Source organism: Neomonachus schauinslandi, chromosome 14 (genome assembly GCF_002201575.2).
Source record: "Neomonachus schauinslandi chromosome 14, ASM220157v2, whole genome shotgun sequence".
Classification (NCBI taxonomy): Eukaryota; Metazoa; Chordata; class Mammalia; order Carnivora; family Phocidae; genus Neomonachus; species Neomonachus schauinslandi.
Genome location: NC_058416.1, coordinates 65988898 through 66005588, shown reverse-complemented (window position 1 = coordinate 66005588; position 16691 = coordinate 65988898). Strand labels below are relative to the sequence as shown.

General features: G+C 48.0%; 1 protein-coding gene across 1 annotated transcript in view; it reads right to left on the bottom strand.

Annotated features, from left to right (window-relative positions):
• Positions 1 to 3530: 3530 nt before the first annotated feature.
• The window catches only part of UBE2L3 (ubiquitin conjugating enzyme E2 L3), a 57283-nt gene continuing 44122 nt past the window's right edge, over positions 3531 to 16691 (bottom strand). The window contains exons 3-4 of the mRNA XM_021687930.2: positions 10751 to 10937; positions 3531 to 5624 (exon numbers count right to left, since the gene is read on the bottom strand). Coding sequence (XP_021543605.1) covers positions 5470 to 5624; positions 10751 to 10937 — 342 coding nt within the window. The 3' untranslated portion in view covers positions 3531 to 5469. The remainder of the gene's footprint in view (positions 5625 to 10750; positions 10938 to 16691) is intronic.

Below are 16691 nucleotides of genomic sequence, written 5' to 3'. Positions count from 1 at the left end.
TCCTCACCAGACCTGATGCAGGGAGGTCCTGAAAGCCTATTTAAAGTTTTCCAGAAGGAACAGTCTTCTGTGGAAATGGGATCCAGGACTCCTCACCAGACCTGGTAATGTGTACATGCCCTGTCACTGGGGCTCATGTGTCTTGGATCAAGGAGAGGCAGGGAGCAGATGGGGAAGGTGGCAGGGAGTTCTTGGGAGCAGAGAGTCCTGCCCCACTCTCAAGTGTGGAAAGGCAGATGGAATGATGATCCTTCCTGTCTCATTTAATCTCACATAATCCCCTATGCACAGGGACCAATATCTCCATCTTACAGACCAAGAAGTAGAAGTGGCAGAGCAGGGCTTTGAAGCTACCTGCTTTATTCACCATGCCCTGTGTCAGGCAAGGAATCGGGCGCCCAAAGAGCTCTCTCGGCCTAGGCAGCCCTGAGGGATGTATAGCTTTCTGAAGGGGTAAGGGTGGGATCTTGCTCCTTCTTCCTGCTGCCCCCATCCTACACCTCTACCCCCTTGACTGTGGCTTCAGCCCACTCTTTTCTGGCTCCATCTTTCTTTTTTTTTTTTTTTTAATATTTTATTTATTTATTTGAGAGAGAGAATGAGAGAGCACATGAGGGGGGAGAGTCAGAGGGAGAAGCAGACTCCCTGCTGAGCAGGGAGCCTGATGCAGGACTCGATCCCGGGACTCCAGGCTCATGACCTGAGCTGAAGGCAGTCGCCCAACCAACTGAGCCACCCAGACGCCCTGGCTCCATCTTTCATACTAACCTTCCCTTGACCATGATTCTTTCAGCAACAGGCCCTTTCCTCCTACCCTTCCTCCGTGGCTGTAAACTGGAATCACTTAGTCCCTCCTAGTGCCTTGCCCTCACCTCCTTGCCTCAGCCCAGTGGGGTCTGGCCACACTCCTGCAGGCTGCTGGCTGGAGCTGGTAGGGGTGGCCTGAAGGCAGCCTGTTGGCACAGAGGCACCTCCTTTGGGGGGGCGGGAGGGGATTCCACTATTTTGACAGGAGGAGGCAGCTGGCTGTGGGGCTCTGAGACTCAGGACAGAGGTGTGGGTGGACAGGAGAGATTTGGGGTCTGCACAGACAAGATGAAGGTGCGGAGTGGGCTCCTGTTGCTCAGGGAGGGAGAGAGGAGTGAGCGGGCTGAAAGCCCAGATCAGCCCTAGGGACCATGAGCATGTAACAGTGGAGAGAAGACAGGGGCCATGGCCACACTGGTAGAATAATCTGGAGACCGAGGTCCACCTCACAAGGGGAGGGAAAGTGATAAGGCAGAAGGCTGCAGGCCGTACAGGGCCTGTTGCGGAGCTGGTCATTAGGAGCCCCACTGGGGAGATGGGGGTATTCCTACATCAAACCTGCTGTGCACTGGGTGGCTTAGGCAAGGGGTTTACTGTTCTCCAGCCATTCATCAGTTATGGAACGAAGGTCTATTGTGGGCCGGGCCAGGACTGGGTGCCAGGACAGCCCAGCCTGCAAGGAGCTCAGTCTGGCATGAACACGGGGATAGCTGGTGTGATCCGGACTGCAGTGGGAGGGGACTGGGGGAGGAACACAAAGTGGAGTGTGGGGCAAAAGGGGATTCCTAACCAAGTCAGGCCTGCTTGGAGAATGCCCTCTGAAGAAATGACTTCTTTCTCTGGGTCTCAGTTATGGCCTCCACTGTCAGGCAGCCCTTTGCGCTCTGATCCTCTGAGAGGCACGTAGGGTGCCCCAAGGAGCCCTTCTGCAAGAACATGTTCCAATCACCCAGGAAACAGCTATCTAGCAAGTACCGCCTGAGCCAGGCTACCTTCAGCTCTGCCCGTTCTCCAGCTGGTGCCATCACCCCGTGCTGCATGAGGGACGCAGGGAGAGGAGGAAGAGCCAGCGCAGACGGGGCAGGAAGAACCAAAACCAGCTCTGGCTTTGCCTTCGACCGGGTCAGGGGGCTGCCCTGGCAGGGTGGGACATGGAGGTGCTGCCAACGAAGAAAGAGAGCGGGGCTGAGAGGCCACCAGCCTGTGGACTGCGCAATGAGGAAGTCCTGGGGCCCTTGCCAGAGGAAGCCTCAGGGAGCCGGGGGCTGACAGAAGCCAGGCTGCCATGGGCACTGCAGTGATGAAGTAGATGTGTATTTTGAGCTGAACAATTAATACAAGAGTGAGGAAGGCAAGAAAATGGTGGCTCCGGAGTTGAGAAAGTTGAGAGAAGGTCCCGTAGGGCTCCGGATTTGGGAAGGGTCAGGCTTCAAGGAACCTGAGGGGTGGACTGTAACAGGCTCTGGAGCCAGACTGTAAAAACACAGGCCTGGTTTCCTTGGCTGTCACTGAACCTCAGTCTCTTCCTCTGTAAAAATAGGGATAATGGTATCCATGGCGTTGTCTGGAGAGTCACGGAGGATGAAGTGCTAGAACACGGCAGAGTACCCTGCTGATGCTCAAGGGAAAGGACCGGCTCCTTGCTTCCTGGTAAAAAGACATCCCAGGAAGGTTCCTCCTGGACACCTGCAGACCTATCTGACAGGGCAGGTCTGGTCTCCGCTGGTGTCAAATTCCAGACAGGGAAATAAGAAACAAGCATCACGGCCCCATGCTGCGTCAATACTACAACAGGAGGTCACTGGGACTTGGAGGCCAGATTCCTGGCTGGAATCATTCAAGGAAATGGCCTAGCCCCAGCCTCAGGCACACCCTCCTGAGTTTGGTGATGTTGAACAAGACAGCCACCTTTCCTCAGGGCCTCAGTCTGCTCCTCTAATAGTATCACTCTCTTGGGACTGAGAAGTGTACTGAAATGAGGCATATACATAGAGGCCACTGTCCCTCCCCTGACACCCAAGGTGCCCCTTGGCAGGCCCTAATGGTCTGGATCTCCAGCCTTTTTGGCTTCCCTCCTGGGAAGGCCACACACCTCTGTGCTCTCTTCTGGAAAAGCTGGGCGTGGGGAGAAAGGAGCAGGCAGAAGAGCGAGCCTGGGCCCTGGCCGTCCCTCCCCCGTCTACAAGAACATAGGCCCCGGGCTCTGCCCACTCCCAGTAAGGAAGAAACCCACAAGACCAAACCAGTGTCGGAGAGCATTTTTATTAAGGGCAGCAGAACGGGATCGCGGCATCTCAGAAAGCCTATTCTCCACCATGGGTGTGGCGGGGAGGGGCAGGGTGGACGGGGAGGACCCAGCGCACTCCGAGGAACCCAGCGGGCGTGAATTCCTGAGTGGGCTCGGGTCAGCAGTGGCCGCTCCACAGCTCTCCCCTTCTCCAGAGGACCCAGCTGTTTGGTTGTGCAGCAGCCAGGGCTGCCCGCCAGCGTGCTCAAAGCCTGGCCCGGGGACTGCCCAGGCTGGACGGGACAAACTGCCTAGGCCTGAGGGAGGGCCCACCCACTGCCTCACTCTCCCAGGGCCAGGCCTCTGATGGGGCAAACCCTGGGCTGCCATGCCAGGGCTGGGAGTCCCTGAGGGGCTGCCGGCTTTCACAGAGGTATCGATACCTCCCATGATGAGCACAGAAGTGAGAGGGCGACAGGCGGGCAGAACTACGCTGGTAGAGATACGAAGCAATGGGACAGTCTCCAAGAATGGCAATATTTCTGGGTTCAGAGAAGCAATGAGAACAAATGGTGGCTTATTTGTATAGCTTCTGACAGAATTTGGCATTTTATTACAAATCTGCATGTGAGTGAAATAAAAGTCCATCATCACCTTTCTGCTAATGAAGAGACAGATGTGGAAACACTGGCCCGACGCTCTTGTGTTCCCGGGCACACGGGAGTCTCCAGAACCTGCCCCCGGCGTGCCTAGGACTAAAGAAGCTGAGTTCATTGACACACCGCAGGGGCCATGCACCTGGACAACTAAACAACATTATGCTGCCTAACCTACCCATCACACCCACCTCTGCACAGGTGAAACCATCTTACAGGTCTGTAAAGCCCCGGAAAGATCCCAAGTAAGAGAGCTAAAAACAGAAAGCAGTTTCTTCACGTGATCTTCTCCACAGAATCTAGTTCCCCCCTGAGAACCAAGAAGGGCAGACGCCAGTGGCAGAAGAGGAGTTGGTGACACGGCGTCTGGACCATCGGCTTCCTCTGGGTGTCAGTGACCCGCATTCTCGATTTCAGGGGCAGTCCCGCTTGCTTTGAAAAGACATTAACATTCAAATCCTTACAAGTTCATCTGATGATAAATTCTAAGGTCAATTTTATTTCTACAAAAAAAGGCAGTCAAAACAATATAAAACACATGTAAAGGATATTACTGAGTGAGCTTCAAGTGGAGCTTGACTCTGCAAAGGCTGTGAGTCCAGAGGGAGAGGGAAGGCCGTCTTATTCCGGGGCTGGCCAGCTGCTCCAAAGGAAGGGGCCAGCAGGGCACCAGCAACCCCAGACTGTTGCTGGCTACAGCCAAGTCCCGCCAATTCCAACCCCGCAAAGGGTCAAACTGTGCCGAGGGAGGGTCGCAGTGGGGCTGCGCTGCACTGAGGAGCTGGGAGAGTGAGCTCCGTGGCACATTCAGATGGAGCTTAGAGACAGGTGAGCGTGGAATTTCACATGGACATCTGGCTTCGGCGTTGTCCGCAATGACCAGCACGTCTTCTACAGTGGCTGCAGGGAGGAGCGTCAACCTTTGGCCGCAGGAGCCTCTCTGGCGAGAAATTCCTCACACAAGTGCACAGCATCCTCTGGTCGGCAGGCCCTCCCCTGGGGTTGCCACAGACCTGGGTTTCCCCAAGCAGGCCAGGCCAGGCTGAAGTTCAATCACGCACACAGACATCAGGGTTTGCCCATTTAACCAATATTATTGTGGTAACACCAGCCAGATTTTTACAGAAGAACTGGGCCTCCCTTTTCATGGCTGGTTTTTGTTTTGTTTTGTTTTGTTTCATGGTGAGGGGGAGGTGGTGGGGTGGTGAGTGGTGGTTTGCTTGTTTTTAAATTCTTTTTAAAGGATGTTATAAATTGGAGCCAGGAGAATTTGAACCAACTCCCACACAGGGCAGTGCAACATGGGAGTAGAGAAGCCACCAGAATTGCCAGGAGCGGTCTCTTCTCCTTTGCAGAGGAGATAGCCCTGGGTCTGGGGGAAGTGAATGAGTAAAAAATAAACCAAATGCAAGAAAGTGGGAGTTGCAAGGGCAGGGGAAGAAAGGGAATTGCAACTTTTTTTTCTTTTTCTTTTTTTTCCTTAACCTTAAGGGCTAAATGTAAATTGAAGGTTTTGGATCAATTTGGACAAGAAAAGAAACACCATTCTTTTAAAGTAGATTGAAGCAGTGATTTTTAAAACAAAGAAAGCAGAACTAGAACATCTTAAATTTTTAATCCTTTCTTTACAGGTTACCTAAACCACTTTTGATTAAGAAAACTGTAGAAAGTTAGTAACTGCCACAAGCAAATGCCAGGCGGCGGCACGTGTCAATTTTCCACAGAGTCCTGCTTTGCGGGGTCTCCGCTCACACTCGCTGGAATCGGTCGCGGCAGAGTTTAGTCCACAGGTCGCTTCTCCCCGTATTTCTTTGTAAACTCTTCAGCATTCTTACAGAATTTTTTACGGTCCTTAGAGTATTCTTCAGCTAGGTCAGCCCGAAGTGGGTGCTCGGGCTGGGGGTCGTTCACCAGTGCTATGAGGGACTGGATTACTGCCAAGAAAAGGACCAGGCACCGCTGGTTAGAACAGTCTCAGAAAGGGCAACTTCTGACTGCAACACTGACTTACATCAATGTGCTTTTAAGATAAAGTGGCCTCCCGTTTATCCAAAATTCTAACCACCAGGGCGCAACCCATCTCTCCTCTGTAGTTGGGAGAAAGTGCTGGGCCACAAGCTGCTAACAAGACAGCGGGTAACTGTTCAGAGTGACACCTCCACCTCCTCCAGGAACCTTCCTGAACTGACATCTCAGGGAACCCCAGTCACTCTCACTCCCCCTTCTCCTGAACTCTGGAGATCTCGGTCCTAGCACGGACACCCCCTCACATACATATACACACACTTGCACACACAGGTGGAGCTTCTCCAGGGCAGGGACTGGGTGACGTGTCCCCTCACTATGATCGGTTCAGGGGACTTTGGTGTCTGCATGGTGTAAATGCATAATGAGCTCACCCTGGAAGACCCCTAAGAGCTTCTCAACTAGCTGAGACAGGTTCACTTGACACGCTGTCTTAACTGCTAGAAGGTAGCTAACCCTCACCAGTGTTATGCTCTCAATCCCAGAAGCAGAAATCACACCAACTGCTTGGGGTGGGCTCCACAACGCTTTCACAAAGTACAGTAAGTCCTAGATGTCCTGGAAGGCTAGCCCTGGGATGGAAGGGCCACAGGGGAAAGGAAGGTGGGGGAGGGAGGTCGAGGGGGAAGGATGGAAGGTCCAGGAACCCCAGGCTCCCTCACCTCAAAAGTGGGATGCATGTAGCCACTTCGCCTTCTCACACACGTTTTTCCTCACCCAGCCCTGATTAGGACCAGCACCCCCAGAATGCTGTGTTCCTTCCCACTGCCACGTTCCTAGCAAAAAGGCATCTCTCCTCTGGATTATCGATGCCACAGATTCCTTTGCTGGGGACTGTGTTTTTCACCCCAGCATTACAAGTTATGGATTAAATGCCAGTGCTGGCTGAGCCAGGCACAAAGGCCTACCCAGCCCCTAGCTCTGCTCTGAGTGGGAGGAACAGCACAAAGTACCCCTGGCCAGGCAGCCAAAGCCCACTTGCCCTCACCTCTGCCTATCAGTGCTACCAGGTGAGATGGGGCAATTGAGGGTTTCTGTGACCATGGTGGACACAGCTGAGGAGGGGTGGCACATGCAGGGCTGATGGGGTCCAGGTTGAGTAGGGAGGAGGGGCTGGTGGGCAAAGAGGGTGGACTGTGAAGAGCAAGCAGGAGTGAAGGGCCTGGAAGCATCTCTGTAGGCTGAGGCAGTTTCTAATCCAATCTCCACACCACCCCCAGGGGCAGGCATTATCACCTCCCACCTGTAAATATCTCTAAGAGGAAGCAGGCCCTGCAAGTATATTTTTGTCTGTTTATTTAAGATTTATCCCTTTCACATTTGATTCTTGTGTGACAGCACAAATGATAATAAAGCTATTTTGTTTGTTCCTGTTTCCCCAATTCCCACCGCTGGTGTTCCACTGTTTGCCATATATCCACATATAACCTAAATGATTAGTTACCTAAAATATTTCTCTAAATCACCTCATTTTTTAAAATATAAATTTTTTTCAAAGAAAAAGTAAATGTAACTCCAATGGAAAATCACTTTGACTTGCCATAAACAGAAGGCATGCATCAACAAACATTAAAATGAGCACCTAAGGCCCCCTCCTGTCCAGCCAAGGGAAGCAACCACACTGAGACACTCTTCCAGAGCACACCTTTCACAGTTTCTCTCAGACACTACCTCAGCTCGAGGCCATGCCCTATTTTAGCAAGCTCCCACATTGCCCACCCTGTGGTCAGCTGTGAGACTGCTCCATATCCCTCCTGTTGTTCTTGACTTCAGGTTGGAAACCTGCACCACATGTGACTCAGTGCATAAACAGATGGCTTCCTGTCTTCTGCTGTGATTAGAAACTGTTCTATAGCAGAACTGCTGCTTCATTAGCATTTCAGGAACCTCAAGGGGCTCTTGCCTGGATGAGTGCGTTGGGGGTGTGTATGGGGGTGGGGCACTGAGGAGTTTTCAAGGTTTCCTGTTCACCCTCCGTGATGGGTACTCAGGTTCTCTGGCTTTTCACTATGATCATCTTAATACTTAATATATCAGTATAGAACCATTTGTTCATTATTAAGGCTGGCTTTTCAAAAGATAATCACTTTGCAAGTTTGCTATATCTGTTAAATTCTTTTCTGGTAACTTGCTTTCGCTTATTTGATCAAGTCGAAATATTCTCCAATTTATTTAGTAGTTCTGATGAGTATTTCATTCTTTCTCTGTTCCTTTGGGTGCATTTCGGGCTCCTTATTTAAACTGTAATAAAATCCAGCTGAGCTTAGCTTGCTTTGCTAGTGAGGACACTGACAGCTACAACTGCTTTTCACACTACAACTGTGGCCCCATCCCAGCATTTTCACACATAAAACAGCGCACTCATTATATTTTACAAATGGTCTAGCCCTGGCTTTTTAAAAATCTCTTCCTTGACCCAAATGTTTCTGAGAAGTTATTCTATTTTGCCTCCAAAATATAAGAGTTTAAAAACATTACCAAATTTTACCTCCTACTCTCAATGTATAGGATCAGAGAATAAAGGCTATAAAATTTCCCCATTTTTATTCTTACTGTCTCTTTGTAATAGGGGATGTAAACAATATCCGTGATTCAACACCTCCCTTCAGATCCAGGGGCTCCGTTCTCAGAATAAAATGTGAGTGGTACCCCAACCCTGAAAGTGTGCAATGCCTAACCAGCCTTCTACAGAATGTGCTACAAAATCTAATTAGTCTTCTGCTGTTTATTTCTTGAGTCCTCTTTCTAAATTTTATCTGCTTGATTTGTTTTAAGATAATTATGTGGGGGGGATGGAAACATTCAATTTAGGAATTATTTGATTTTTCTTTATATAATTTTGTTGCTGTTGTTTGGTACATACAGAGTCCATATTATGCTGGCTTTGTTACTGTCTCTAATTTATATGCAAATCTTATTCAACCACCAAACTAAGCCCTTGCTCTGTTGCTGAGACATCTACTAGAACCAGATACACTGCTGAACAAAACTTTGTCTTCAAGTTCTTTTTTTCTGGTGTTATTATCGCCAACTTCTACTACCTCTCTGTTTGATATAGTTTTGCTTTGTTTCTTGACTTTCCTCCTGCTGTTTTTGCTCAATTTTTAATGCTTCCCTACTTCCTAATTAAAAATTGAGATATTAAAAAAGTTGAGATATAAAAAAAGAAAAACTCTTAAAAGTAAAGAATTAGGGGCGCCTGGGTGGCTCAGTTGGTTGAGCGACTGCCTTCGGCTCAGGTCATGATCCTGGAGTCCCTGGATCGAGTCCCGCATCGGGCTCCCTGCTCGGCAGGGAGCCTGCTTCTTCCTCTGACCCTCCCCCCTCTCATGTGCTCTCTCTCTCTCATTCTCTCTGTCTCAAATAAATAAATTTAAAAAAAAAAAATCTTAAAAAAAAAGTAAAGAATTAAGTTGTTTTTAGTAGATACACAAAAACTGTGTGATACCACCATTTCACTCCAGAACATTTTCATCATTCCCAAAACACCACCCACTCTTAGTCACTTCCTAATCCCCTCATCCCAGCCCTAACAAACACTACTCTATGTTCTCTCTCTGTAGAATAGCCTATTCTGGACATTCCATGTACAGTCAATTCTAGGTATTTTTTGCGGTAGTCATGTACCCTAAAGTTGCTGTGAATGCTGAATTACATAGAGATACTGAGCCATGAGTGACCTCTGGAATGACCAGCTGCAGAACCACCCAGCTGAGCCCAGCCAACCTACAGAATAAGAAATACCAAATTCTTGTTATTTTAACCCATGAAGTTTTGAGGTCATTTGTAATATAATAATAGACAGCAGGAGCAAGGGAACACGGCAGCAAGTGCCAGGGACAACATGCTTGATGTACGTGAGGAGCTAGGAATTTGTACAGAAAAAAAACCCAAGGACATGCACTTAAGAACATACTTCGTCAAGCTTTTATAAATATCAACTTGTACATGACTGAATGCCATGTCCACTGGAGATCTTTCTATTCTGATTCAACATAAAACCCACTCTTTTCTACTACTCAGCTGTGAAACCTGATGGACACCTTTCACAGCTATTATTTCAAATAAGGAAGGCTTAACTTCCTGTGCAAGATTTTCAACTCCATCTTCCAGGGGTTCCACTGAAAAATGACTATATTGGTCACTGAAAAACCACCTGTGGCCTCACAAATTCCAGCCTCATCCACTCCCTTTAATCTGAAAAGACTGTATAGTGGTTCAGGTAGCTACACATCAGAAAGCCACAAAAAATACGAGATTCAGGAGTTCAAAAGAAAGTTCTCGAGTTAACAAAAACTGGACACAGTCTGTAACAAAATCTAGATACTTCCATGGGACAAGAGGAAGGCTAACCATAATAATGAATCAAGTACCTTTCCCAGAAAAATGAGCACATGTATGTTCACACAGAGGGACCTGGACACGTGGCCACATATGGCCACATACAATTACAAGGAATTCCAGGCCCACTAAAGCCAACTTTGTGCTTTCATCAGGGTACACAGCCCACATGACCATGCCCCTTCCCCCAACACCACCCCCTCTGAGCCACTACCATTGTGCTGCCCACCACATGGCTTTGCCTTATGCCCTTCTTTTAGTCTGGCAGGACCTCTCCAATCTCCCTTCTTCCTTCAAGTCTGAGTTCATGTGCTAACTGCTATGTGAGGTCACCTTAAACACCACTTGCCCTTTCTCACTCAGAGCAGCCCTGTGATCCTTCATGAAAACTTTCAGGGACAGTGCCCACGCCCCCTCACTGCATAGGTAGCCAATGCTGGGCTGGTTTCTCTACATGTGTCCCCACTGGTTGGGAGCACAGGAGGGCCTCCTCCAATACCTACACAGGTCAACGGTTTAACTGAGATGTGCCCTTCCCACAAGGAATGGTGGGACCTCAGCAGCACCTCTCTGTGCACTGGAGTTGGTCAGGTAAGATTTCTCTGGACTCTGTGAGACATGGCCTTAGAAAGGACTGAAGAGACCCTGCCCCACGGCAGCAACATCCGAGGAAGACACCAGAAGCATGCTTTACCTTGGTCGGTTTTGGTTGCTGGCTTCCAGTTTTCAGCACTAATTACTGGCAGACAGACCTGCCCCTTTTCATCGATGTTCGGGTGATAGATCTTTGTTTTAAATGTGATCTTCGGTGGTTTGAATGGGTATTCTGCTGGAAAGTTGATTTCGATTCTGAAGGCCCCCTTATCATATGGAGGGTTGTCCTGCAGGGAACAAGAAAAGATCAAATGAACACGCTACAGCTCAAAAACCTGTCGCTGAGACAGAATTGGTTTGTTTACTTGAAAAACTAATTTATTTCAAGCAGTATGCCAACTGAAGCCTTGTCACCTTGAGGGCAACCAACAGTCGATCAGTATTTCTAGAGCAAGATGTCTGCTAAGTTCCAGAAAGCTCTGAGATTGATGGTGTGGTCACTTTATCTTTGTATCCTTAATAGACTTCGAGTAGTTTTAGGTTTACAGCAGCACCAAGAGGGAAGTCCAGGTATCCCTCACTTTCCAAAAGTTCAAGTGACGCCACTTTACTTTCAGGAAAGGCCTACATTAGTACCTGTTTTGCTAGCCAACAGAAAGAAATCTGAAGAGGATTTTCACTTTTACCAAAAAAGGCAAACACACGTGTTTGTTTTGCTGCAATCCTTTACAGAGGCAGCACGTGCCCCAAGAGCAGCCAGAGTGGTGGCGCCGCACAGCGCCTTCCCTGGGAACTACACTCGGTGTCTCCGTGACAAGCTCTGAACTGTCTGTGAGCACCTGTGCTTTATCTGATTTTGTGTTATCTGTTAGCAAGATGTGTCCTAAAGTATCAGACAAGCCTAAGAGAAGTTATTTTTGGGGTCTGGAAACACTAAACATTTTTTCCATGTAAATTAATGGTAACTAACTGCTTCTTTGCTTTACACCATTTTGGCTTACACAAGGTTTCCTAGGAACGCTCTACTTTTGTTTGTGTGGTTTTTAAGATTTTATTCTTACGTAATCCCTTCACCCAATCTTGGGCTCAAACTCACAGCCCTGAGATCAGGAGTCGCAGGCTCCACTGACTGACCCAGCCAGGCGCCCCAGAATGCTCTACTTTTAGGATAGCAGGGGAAAGCTGAGCTGGGTTCCTGTATGTCCACTCCTCCACACACAGAGCCTCCCCAACTATCAACATCCCTCATAGAGTGGCTTGTTTGTTACAATCAATGAACCTACACTGACACCTCATTATCACCCACAGTCCAGTTACATTAGGGTTCACTCTTGGTATCATTCATTTTATGGTTTTGGTATGGTATCATACATTAGAGTTAGAATCCGACAGTATATATAGCCTTTACAGATGGCTTCTTTCACTTTGTAATATGCATTTAAGGTTCTGCCATGTTTTTTTCATGGCACAATAGCTCATTTCTTCTTAGCACTGAATATTTCATTGTCTGGATTTAGCACCACTTATTTTATCCATTCACCCACTGAAGGACATCTTGGTTGCTTCCAAGTTTGGCAACTATGAATAAAGCTGACTTACACATCTGTGTGCAGGTTTTTGTGTGGATACACCTTCCCAACTCCTCTGGGGAAATACCAAGCAGCATGATTCCTGGATTGTAGGTTAAGAGCATGTTTAGTTATTTTTTTTTTAAGACTTATTTATTTTATTTATTTATTTTTAAAGATTTTATTTATTTAGTTGTGAGAGAGAGAGAGCACAAGCAGGGGAAGCAGCAGAGAGAAAAGCAGGCTCCCTGCTGAGCAAGGAGCCCAATGTGGGGTCCAATCCCAGGACCTAGGGGTCATGACCTGAGCCGAAGGCAGATGCTTAACTGACTGAGCCACCCAGGCCTCCCAAGAGTATGTTTAGTTTTGTTAAAAAAAAAAAAAAAAAAAACAACTGTCTTCCGAAGTGGCTGCACTATTTTACATTTCCACCACCATCGAATGAGAGTTCCTCACTGAGCGACATCCTTCCCAGCATTTGTTGGTATGTTTTTTTTTTTTTAAAGATTTCATTTATGAGAGAGAGAGAAGGAGAGAGAGAGAGAGAGAGGATGAGCAGGGAAAGGGGCAGAGGGAGAGGGGAAGCAGACTCCCCGCTGAGCAGGGAGCCTGACATGGGGCTCATCCCAGGACTCCGGGATCATGACCTGAGCCGAAGGCAGACGGCAGCAGACGCTTAACCGCTTAAGTGACTGAGCCACCCGGGAGCCCTAGTGTTAGTGTTTTAGACTGCTGTCATTCTAACAGGTGTGTAGTGGTATCTTGTTGTTATTTTAATCTGCAATTCCCTAATAACAACATGATGTTGACTATTCCATATGTTTATTTGCCATCTATATATTTATCTTCCTTGGCGAGATATCTGTTCAGATTTTTTGCCCATTTTATTAAATTTTTTGAAGATTTTATTTATTTACTTAAGAGAGAGAAAACATGAGCAGGGGGAAGGGCAGAGGGAGAGGCAGACTCCCCGCTGAGCAGGGAGCCTGATGTGGGACTTGATCCCAGAACCCTAGGATCATGACCTGAGCCGAAGGCAGACGCTTAACCGACTGCACCATCCAGGCACCGTTTTTTTGCCCATTTTAAAACAGACTCTTGGGGCACCTGGGTGGTGCCCCTCTGCCTCTGGCCCTCCTCCAGCTTGTGCTCTCTCGCTCACTCTCTCTCTCAAATAAAATCTTTAAAAATAAATAAAAATATGGGGTGTCTGGGTGGCTCAGTCGTTAAGCGTCTGCCTTCTGCTCAGGTCATGATCCCAGGGTCCTGGGATCGAGCCCCGGGTCAGGCTCCCTACTCAGCAGGAAGCCTGCTTCTCCCTCTTCCACTCCCCTTGCTTATGTTCCCTCTCTCGCTGTCTCTCTCTGTCAAATAAATAAGATCTTTAAAAACAAACAAAAAATAAAAATCAAGTAAGAATTTTTTTGTATATTTTTAGATAACAGCCCTTTATCAGATAGGTCTTTTGCAAATATCTCATCTTTTAAGAGTTGGGGGCACCTGGGTGGTGCAGCTGGTTAAGTGTCCAACTCTTGGTTTTAGCTCAGGTCATGATCTCAGAGTCGTAAGACTGAGTTCCCTGTCAGGCTCCACACTCAGCACAGAGTCTGCTGGAGATTTTCTCTCCCCTCCACATCCCTAAAATAAATAAATAAATCTTAGAAAAAAAATAAATGAACCTAAAAAGACTAAAAAAAAAAAAAGAAAGAAAGAAAAAGAAAAAGAAAATACGAAGAGTCACACTAGGGGTAAATAACAACCCAACCAAGACCACACTGAGTGCTGATAGGCCAAACAGGTGGCCAGGGCTCCAAATTCTGGCTAGTTTGGTCTCCTCAAAGTAAAGCCAGTATCCAGCTGGATGGCTAGACTCTGGGGAGCTGAGCTTGCCCCTAGCTGGTAGCTAGTCAGGGCCAAAACCATGTCCCACCTCCTTGTCCCTAGGATGGCTCGAAGATCTAGACCTCAGGGGCTGGACACCCTGGTGGGCCCAGGAGCCTCTGAGAGATGATGAGCCCCAGATAAAGAGCCCCAGCCTCTCCTCACCCTCCGTCTACCTTTGGGAAGTTGAGCAAACCCTTCATCTACTGCCTTTTCCTAGTACTCTGGCTCTCCTGCCATATCACACCCAACCCAAAGAAAGCTAAGCTTTTAAGAGTGCCCAGGAATGCTGTTGGCAGCCTCCACACCACAGCCCTTCCTCTTCAAGACCCAGACCACCTGGGTATCCTCCAGCAAACACAGCTCCTCTGCTGGGAAACAAGGTTGGCATGCACCAGACATGTCCAAAGAAGGGAGGCATGGTGCAGGGGCTTTGAGGACAGGTAAAATTAGGGAATGCTGAAGGGTAAGAAAGGTCTTCCAGGCAGAGAAGACTGAAGACTAGGAGGTGGGGCTTAGAAGGGGCAATCTGGGGCAAGATGAGGCTGGGAGCAGCCAGTGTGGCTGAGGGGCTACATGGGGTCTTCCTAAGGAAAGGCTGGGGCCACGTTTAGGGCTCTGAATTCCCCTCTGAGCAGTGGGATACCCTGTCAGATTAATCTGTGGGGAAGCTTGTGAGGAAGCTGGGAGACTCAGGGTCTGGAAGAAGGTGGAGATGTTAGCGAACAGTCCAGGCCAGGTGCCTATGTGGGGAGACAGCCCTGCACACACCTGGGAAAGGTTACGAGATCATTTTTATCTCAACAAAAGGTTGGGGTCATTTTTATCCCAACAAAACCGTCCCTAATCCCTTCTTTAGGAACACAGAGTTCTCTAGAACACTGTCCAGAAGTTAAAGTGGCAGCAGACCCCTCCCAGGCCTTGTCCTGTGTGCCCACCCGGAGTTACTCACTACCAAGGACAGCTCAACTCACTGTTACAAATGTACAAATTTGTACAAATTACAAATGGGGGAACTCAGAGAAGATTGCTTTTGGTTTTGATTTTTGATTTTTAGGGGTTTTGTTTTTGCTTTTGGTTTTTAAGGGGTTTAAATTTTCTAAGTAAAAATCACATTCACTTATACTGCTTGAGCCATGTAAAAAGAGCTTTCCTGTACAACTTTTGTTTGGCTGGTCATATCTGCCAGATTTATTCATTCATTGCCCCGGACTGATCAACCACCCTGTGCCTCACCTGATGCTGGGCCCTGTGCTAGGAGCTGGGAGACAAGAATGAGCCGGTTCCAGTTAGCAGTGCTAACCTCGGCTCTACCTCCTGCTCACTGGGCAAGCCGGGGACCTTCCCGAACAGCTGTGAAATGGGAGTGTAACTGCAGTCTGCCGTGATGAGGTTTGAGCTCATACAGTCCAACGTGCCTGGCACCTGGGCAAGAAGCTCAAGAAAAGCAGCTCTGTTGCTACCAGAAGCACGAAAGGCTGAGCCTCTCACCACCACTTAGGTAACATGGCTAAGCTCACCTTAACTTCTCTGGGCCTCTGTCCTTGTCTGGGGCTCTGGGGATGACCAAAGGAGTGGCTTGGGTGTGTGCCAATCACACAGACTGTCCACCTGTCCCAGTGATTTTTGCTGAAGAAGGTGTACAAAAATTAAAACACAGGATATACCTTCTGGATAAAGGCCTAAAGCACTTGTGAATCTTTGACATTTCAGAGCTAAACTTATTCTGTGGAAGGTAGCTCAGAAACTCTAAGGGACCTTAATGAGAAAACATGTTTGTGTTGTAGAAAAGAATTATACAACTACCCAGGAATTTGCCTCACACCAAGATCAAGCTATTAACCAAAGATTCTAGCATTTTTATCTTTACGCATGACCCTGATCAATGTTTTTTCTGTTATTCCTGCCTATATGGGTACCTTGCATTCCCTTTAGCTCATATTACTGTGTCAAGGAATGTTTTTATATGTAAAATTAATTTTTTTTTTTAAGGATTTTATTTATTTATTTGAAGAGAGAGACACAGCGAGAGAGGAAACACAAGCAGGGGGAGTGGCAGAGGGAGAAGCAGGCTTCCCGCCGAGCAGGGAGCCCGATGCGGGGCTCGATCCCAGGACCCTGGGATCACGACCTGAGCCGAAGGCAGACGCTTAACGACTGAGCCACCCAGGCGCCCCAGTAAAATTAATTTCTTCTAATAATTTTACATGCTCTCAATTAGTGCACAGCCTTGAAATTTTATTTCTCTCTCCTGAAGACGCTACAGGTGATTAGCCAAACATGTATCCACTCTCCCTTTATATAAGTGACTGGTTTTTGTTTTTTGTTTTTTGTTTTTTAACGATTTTATCTATTTATTTGACAGAGAGAGACACAGCGAGAGAAGGAACACAAGCAGGGGGAGTGGGAGAGGGAGAAGCAGGCTTCCTGCGGAGCAGGGAGCCCGATGCGGGGCTCGATCCCAGGACCCTGGGATCATGACCTGAGCCAAAGGCAGACGCTTAACGACTGAGCCACCCAGGCGCCCCAAGTGACTGGTTTTAAAGTGTTTATTGTTTATTTTGTAAACAGTAGAGTTGAGGAGAAAAGGAA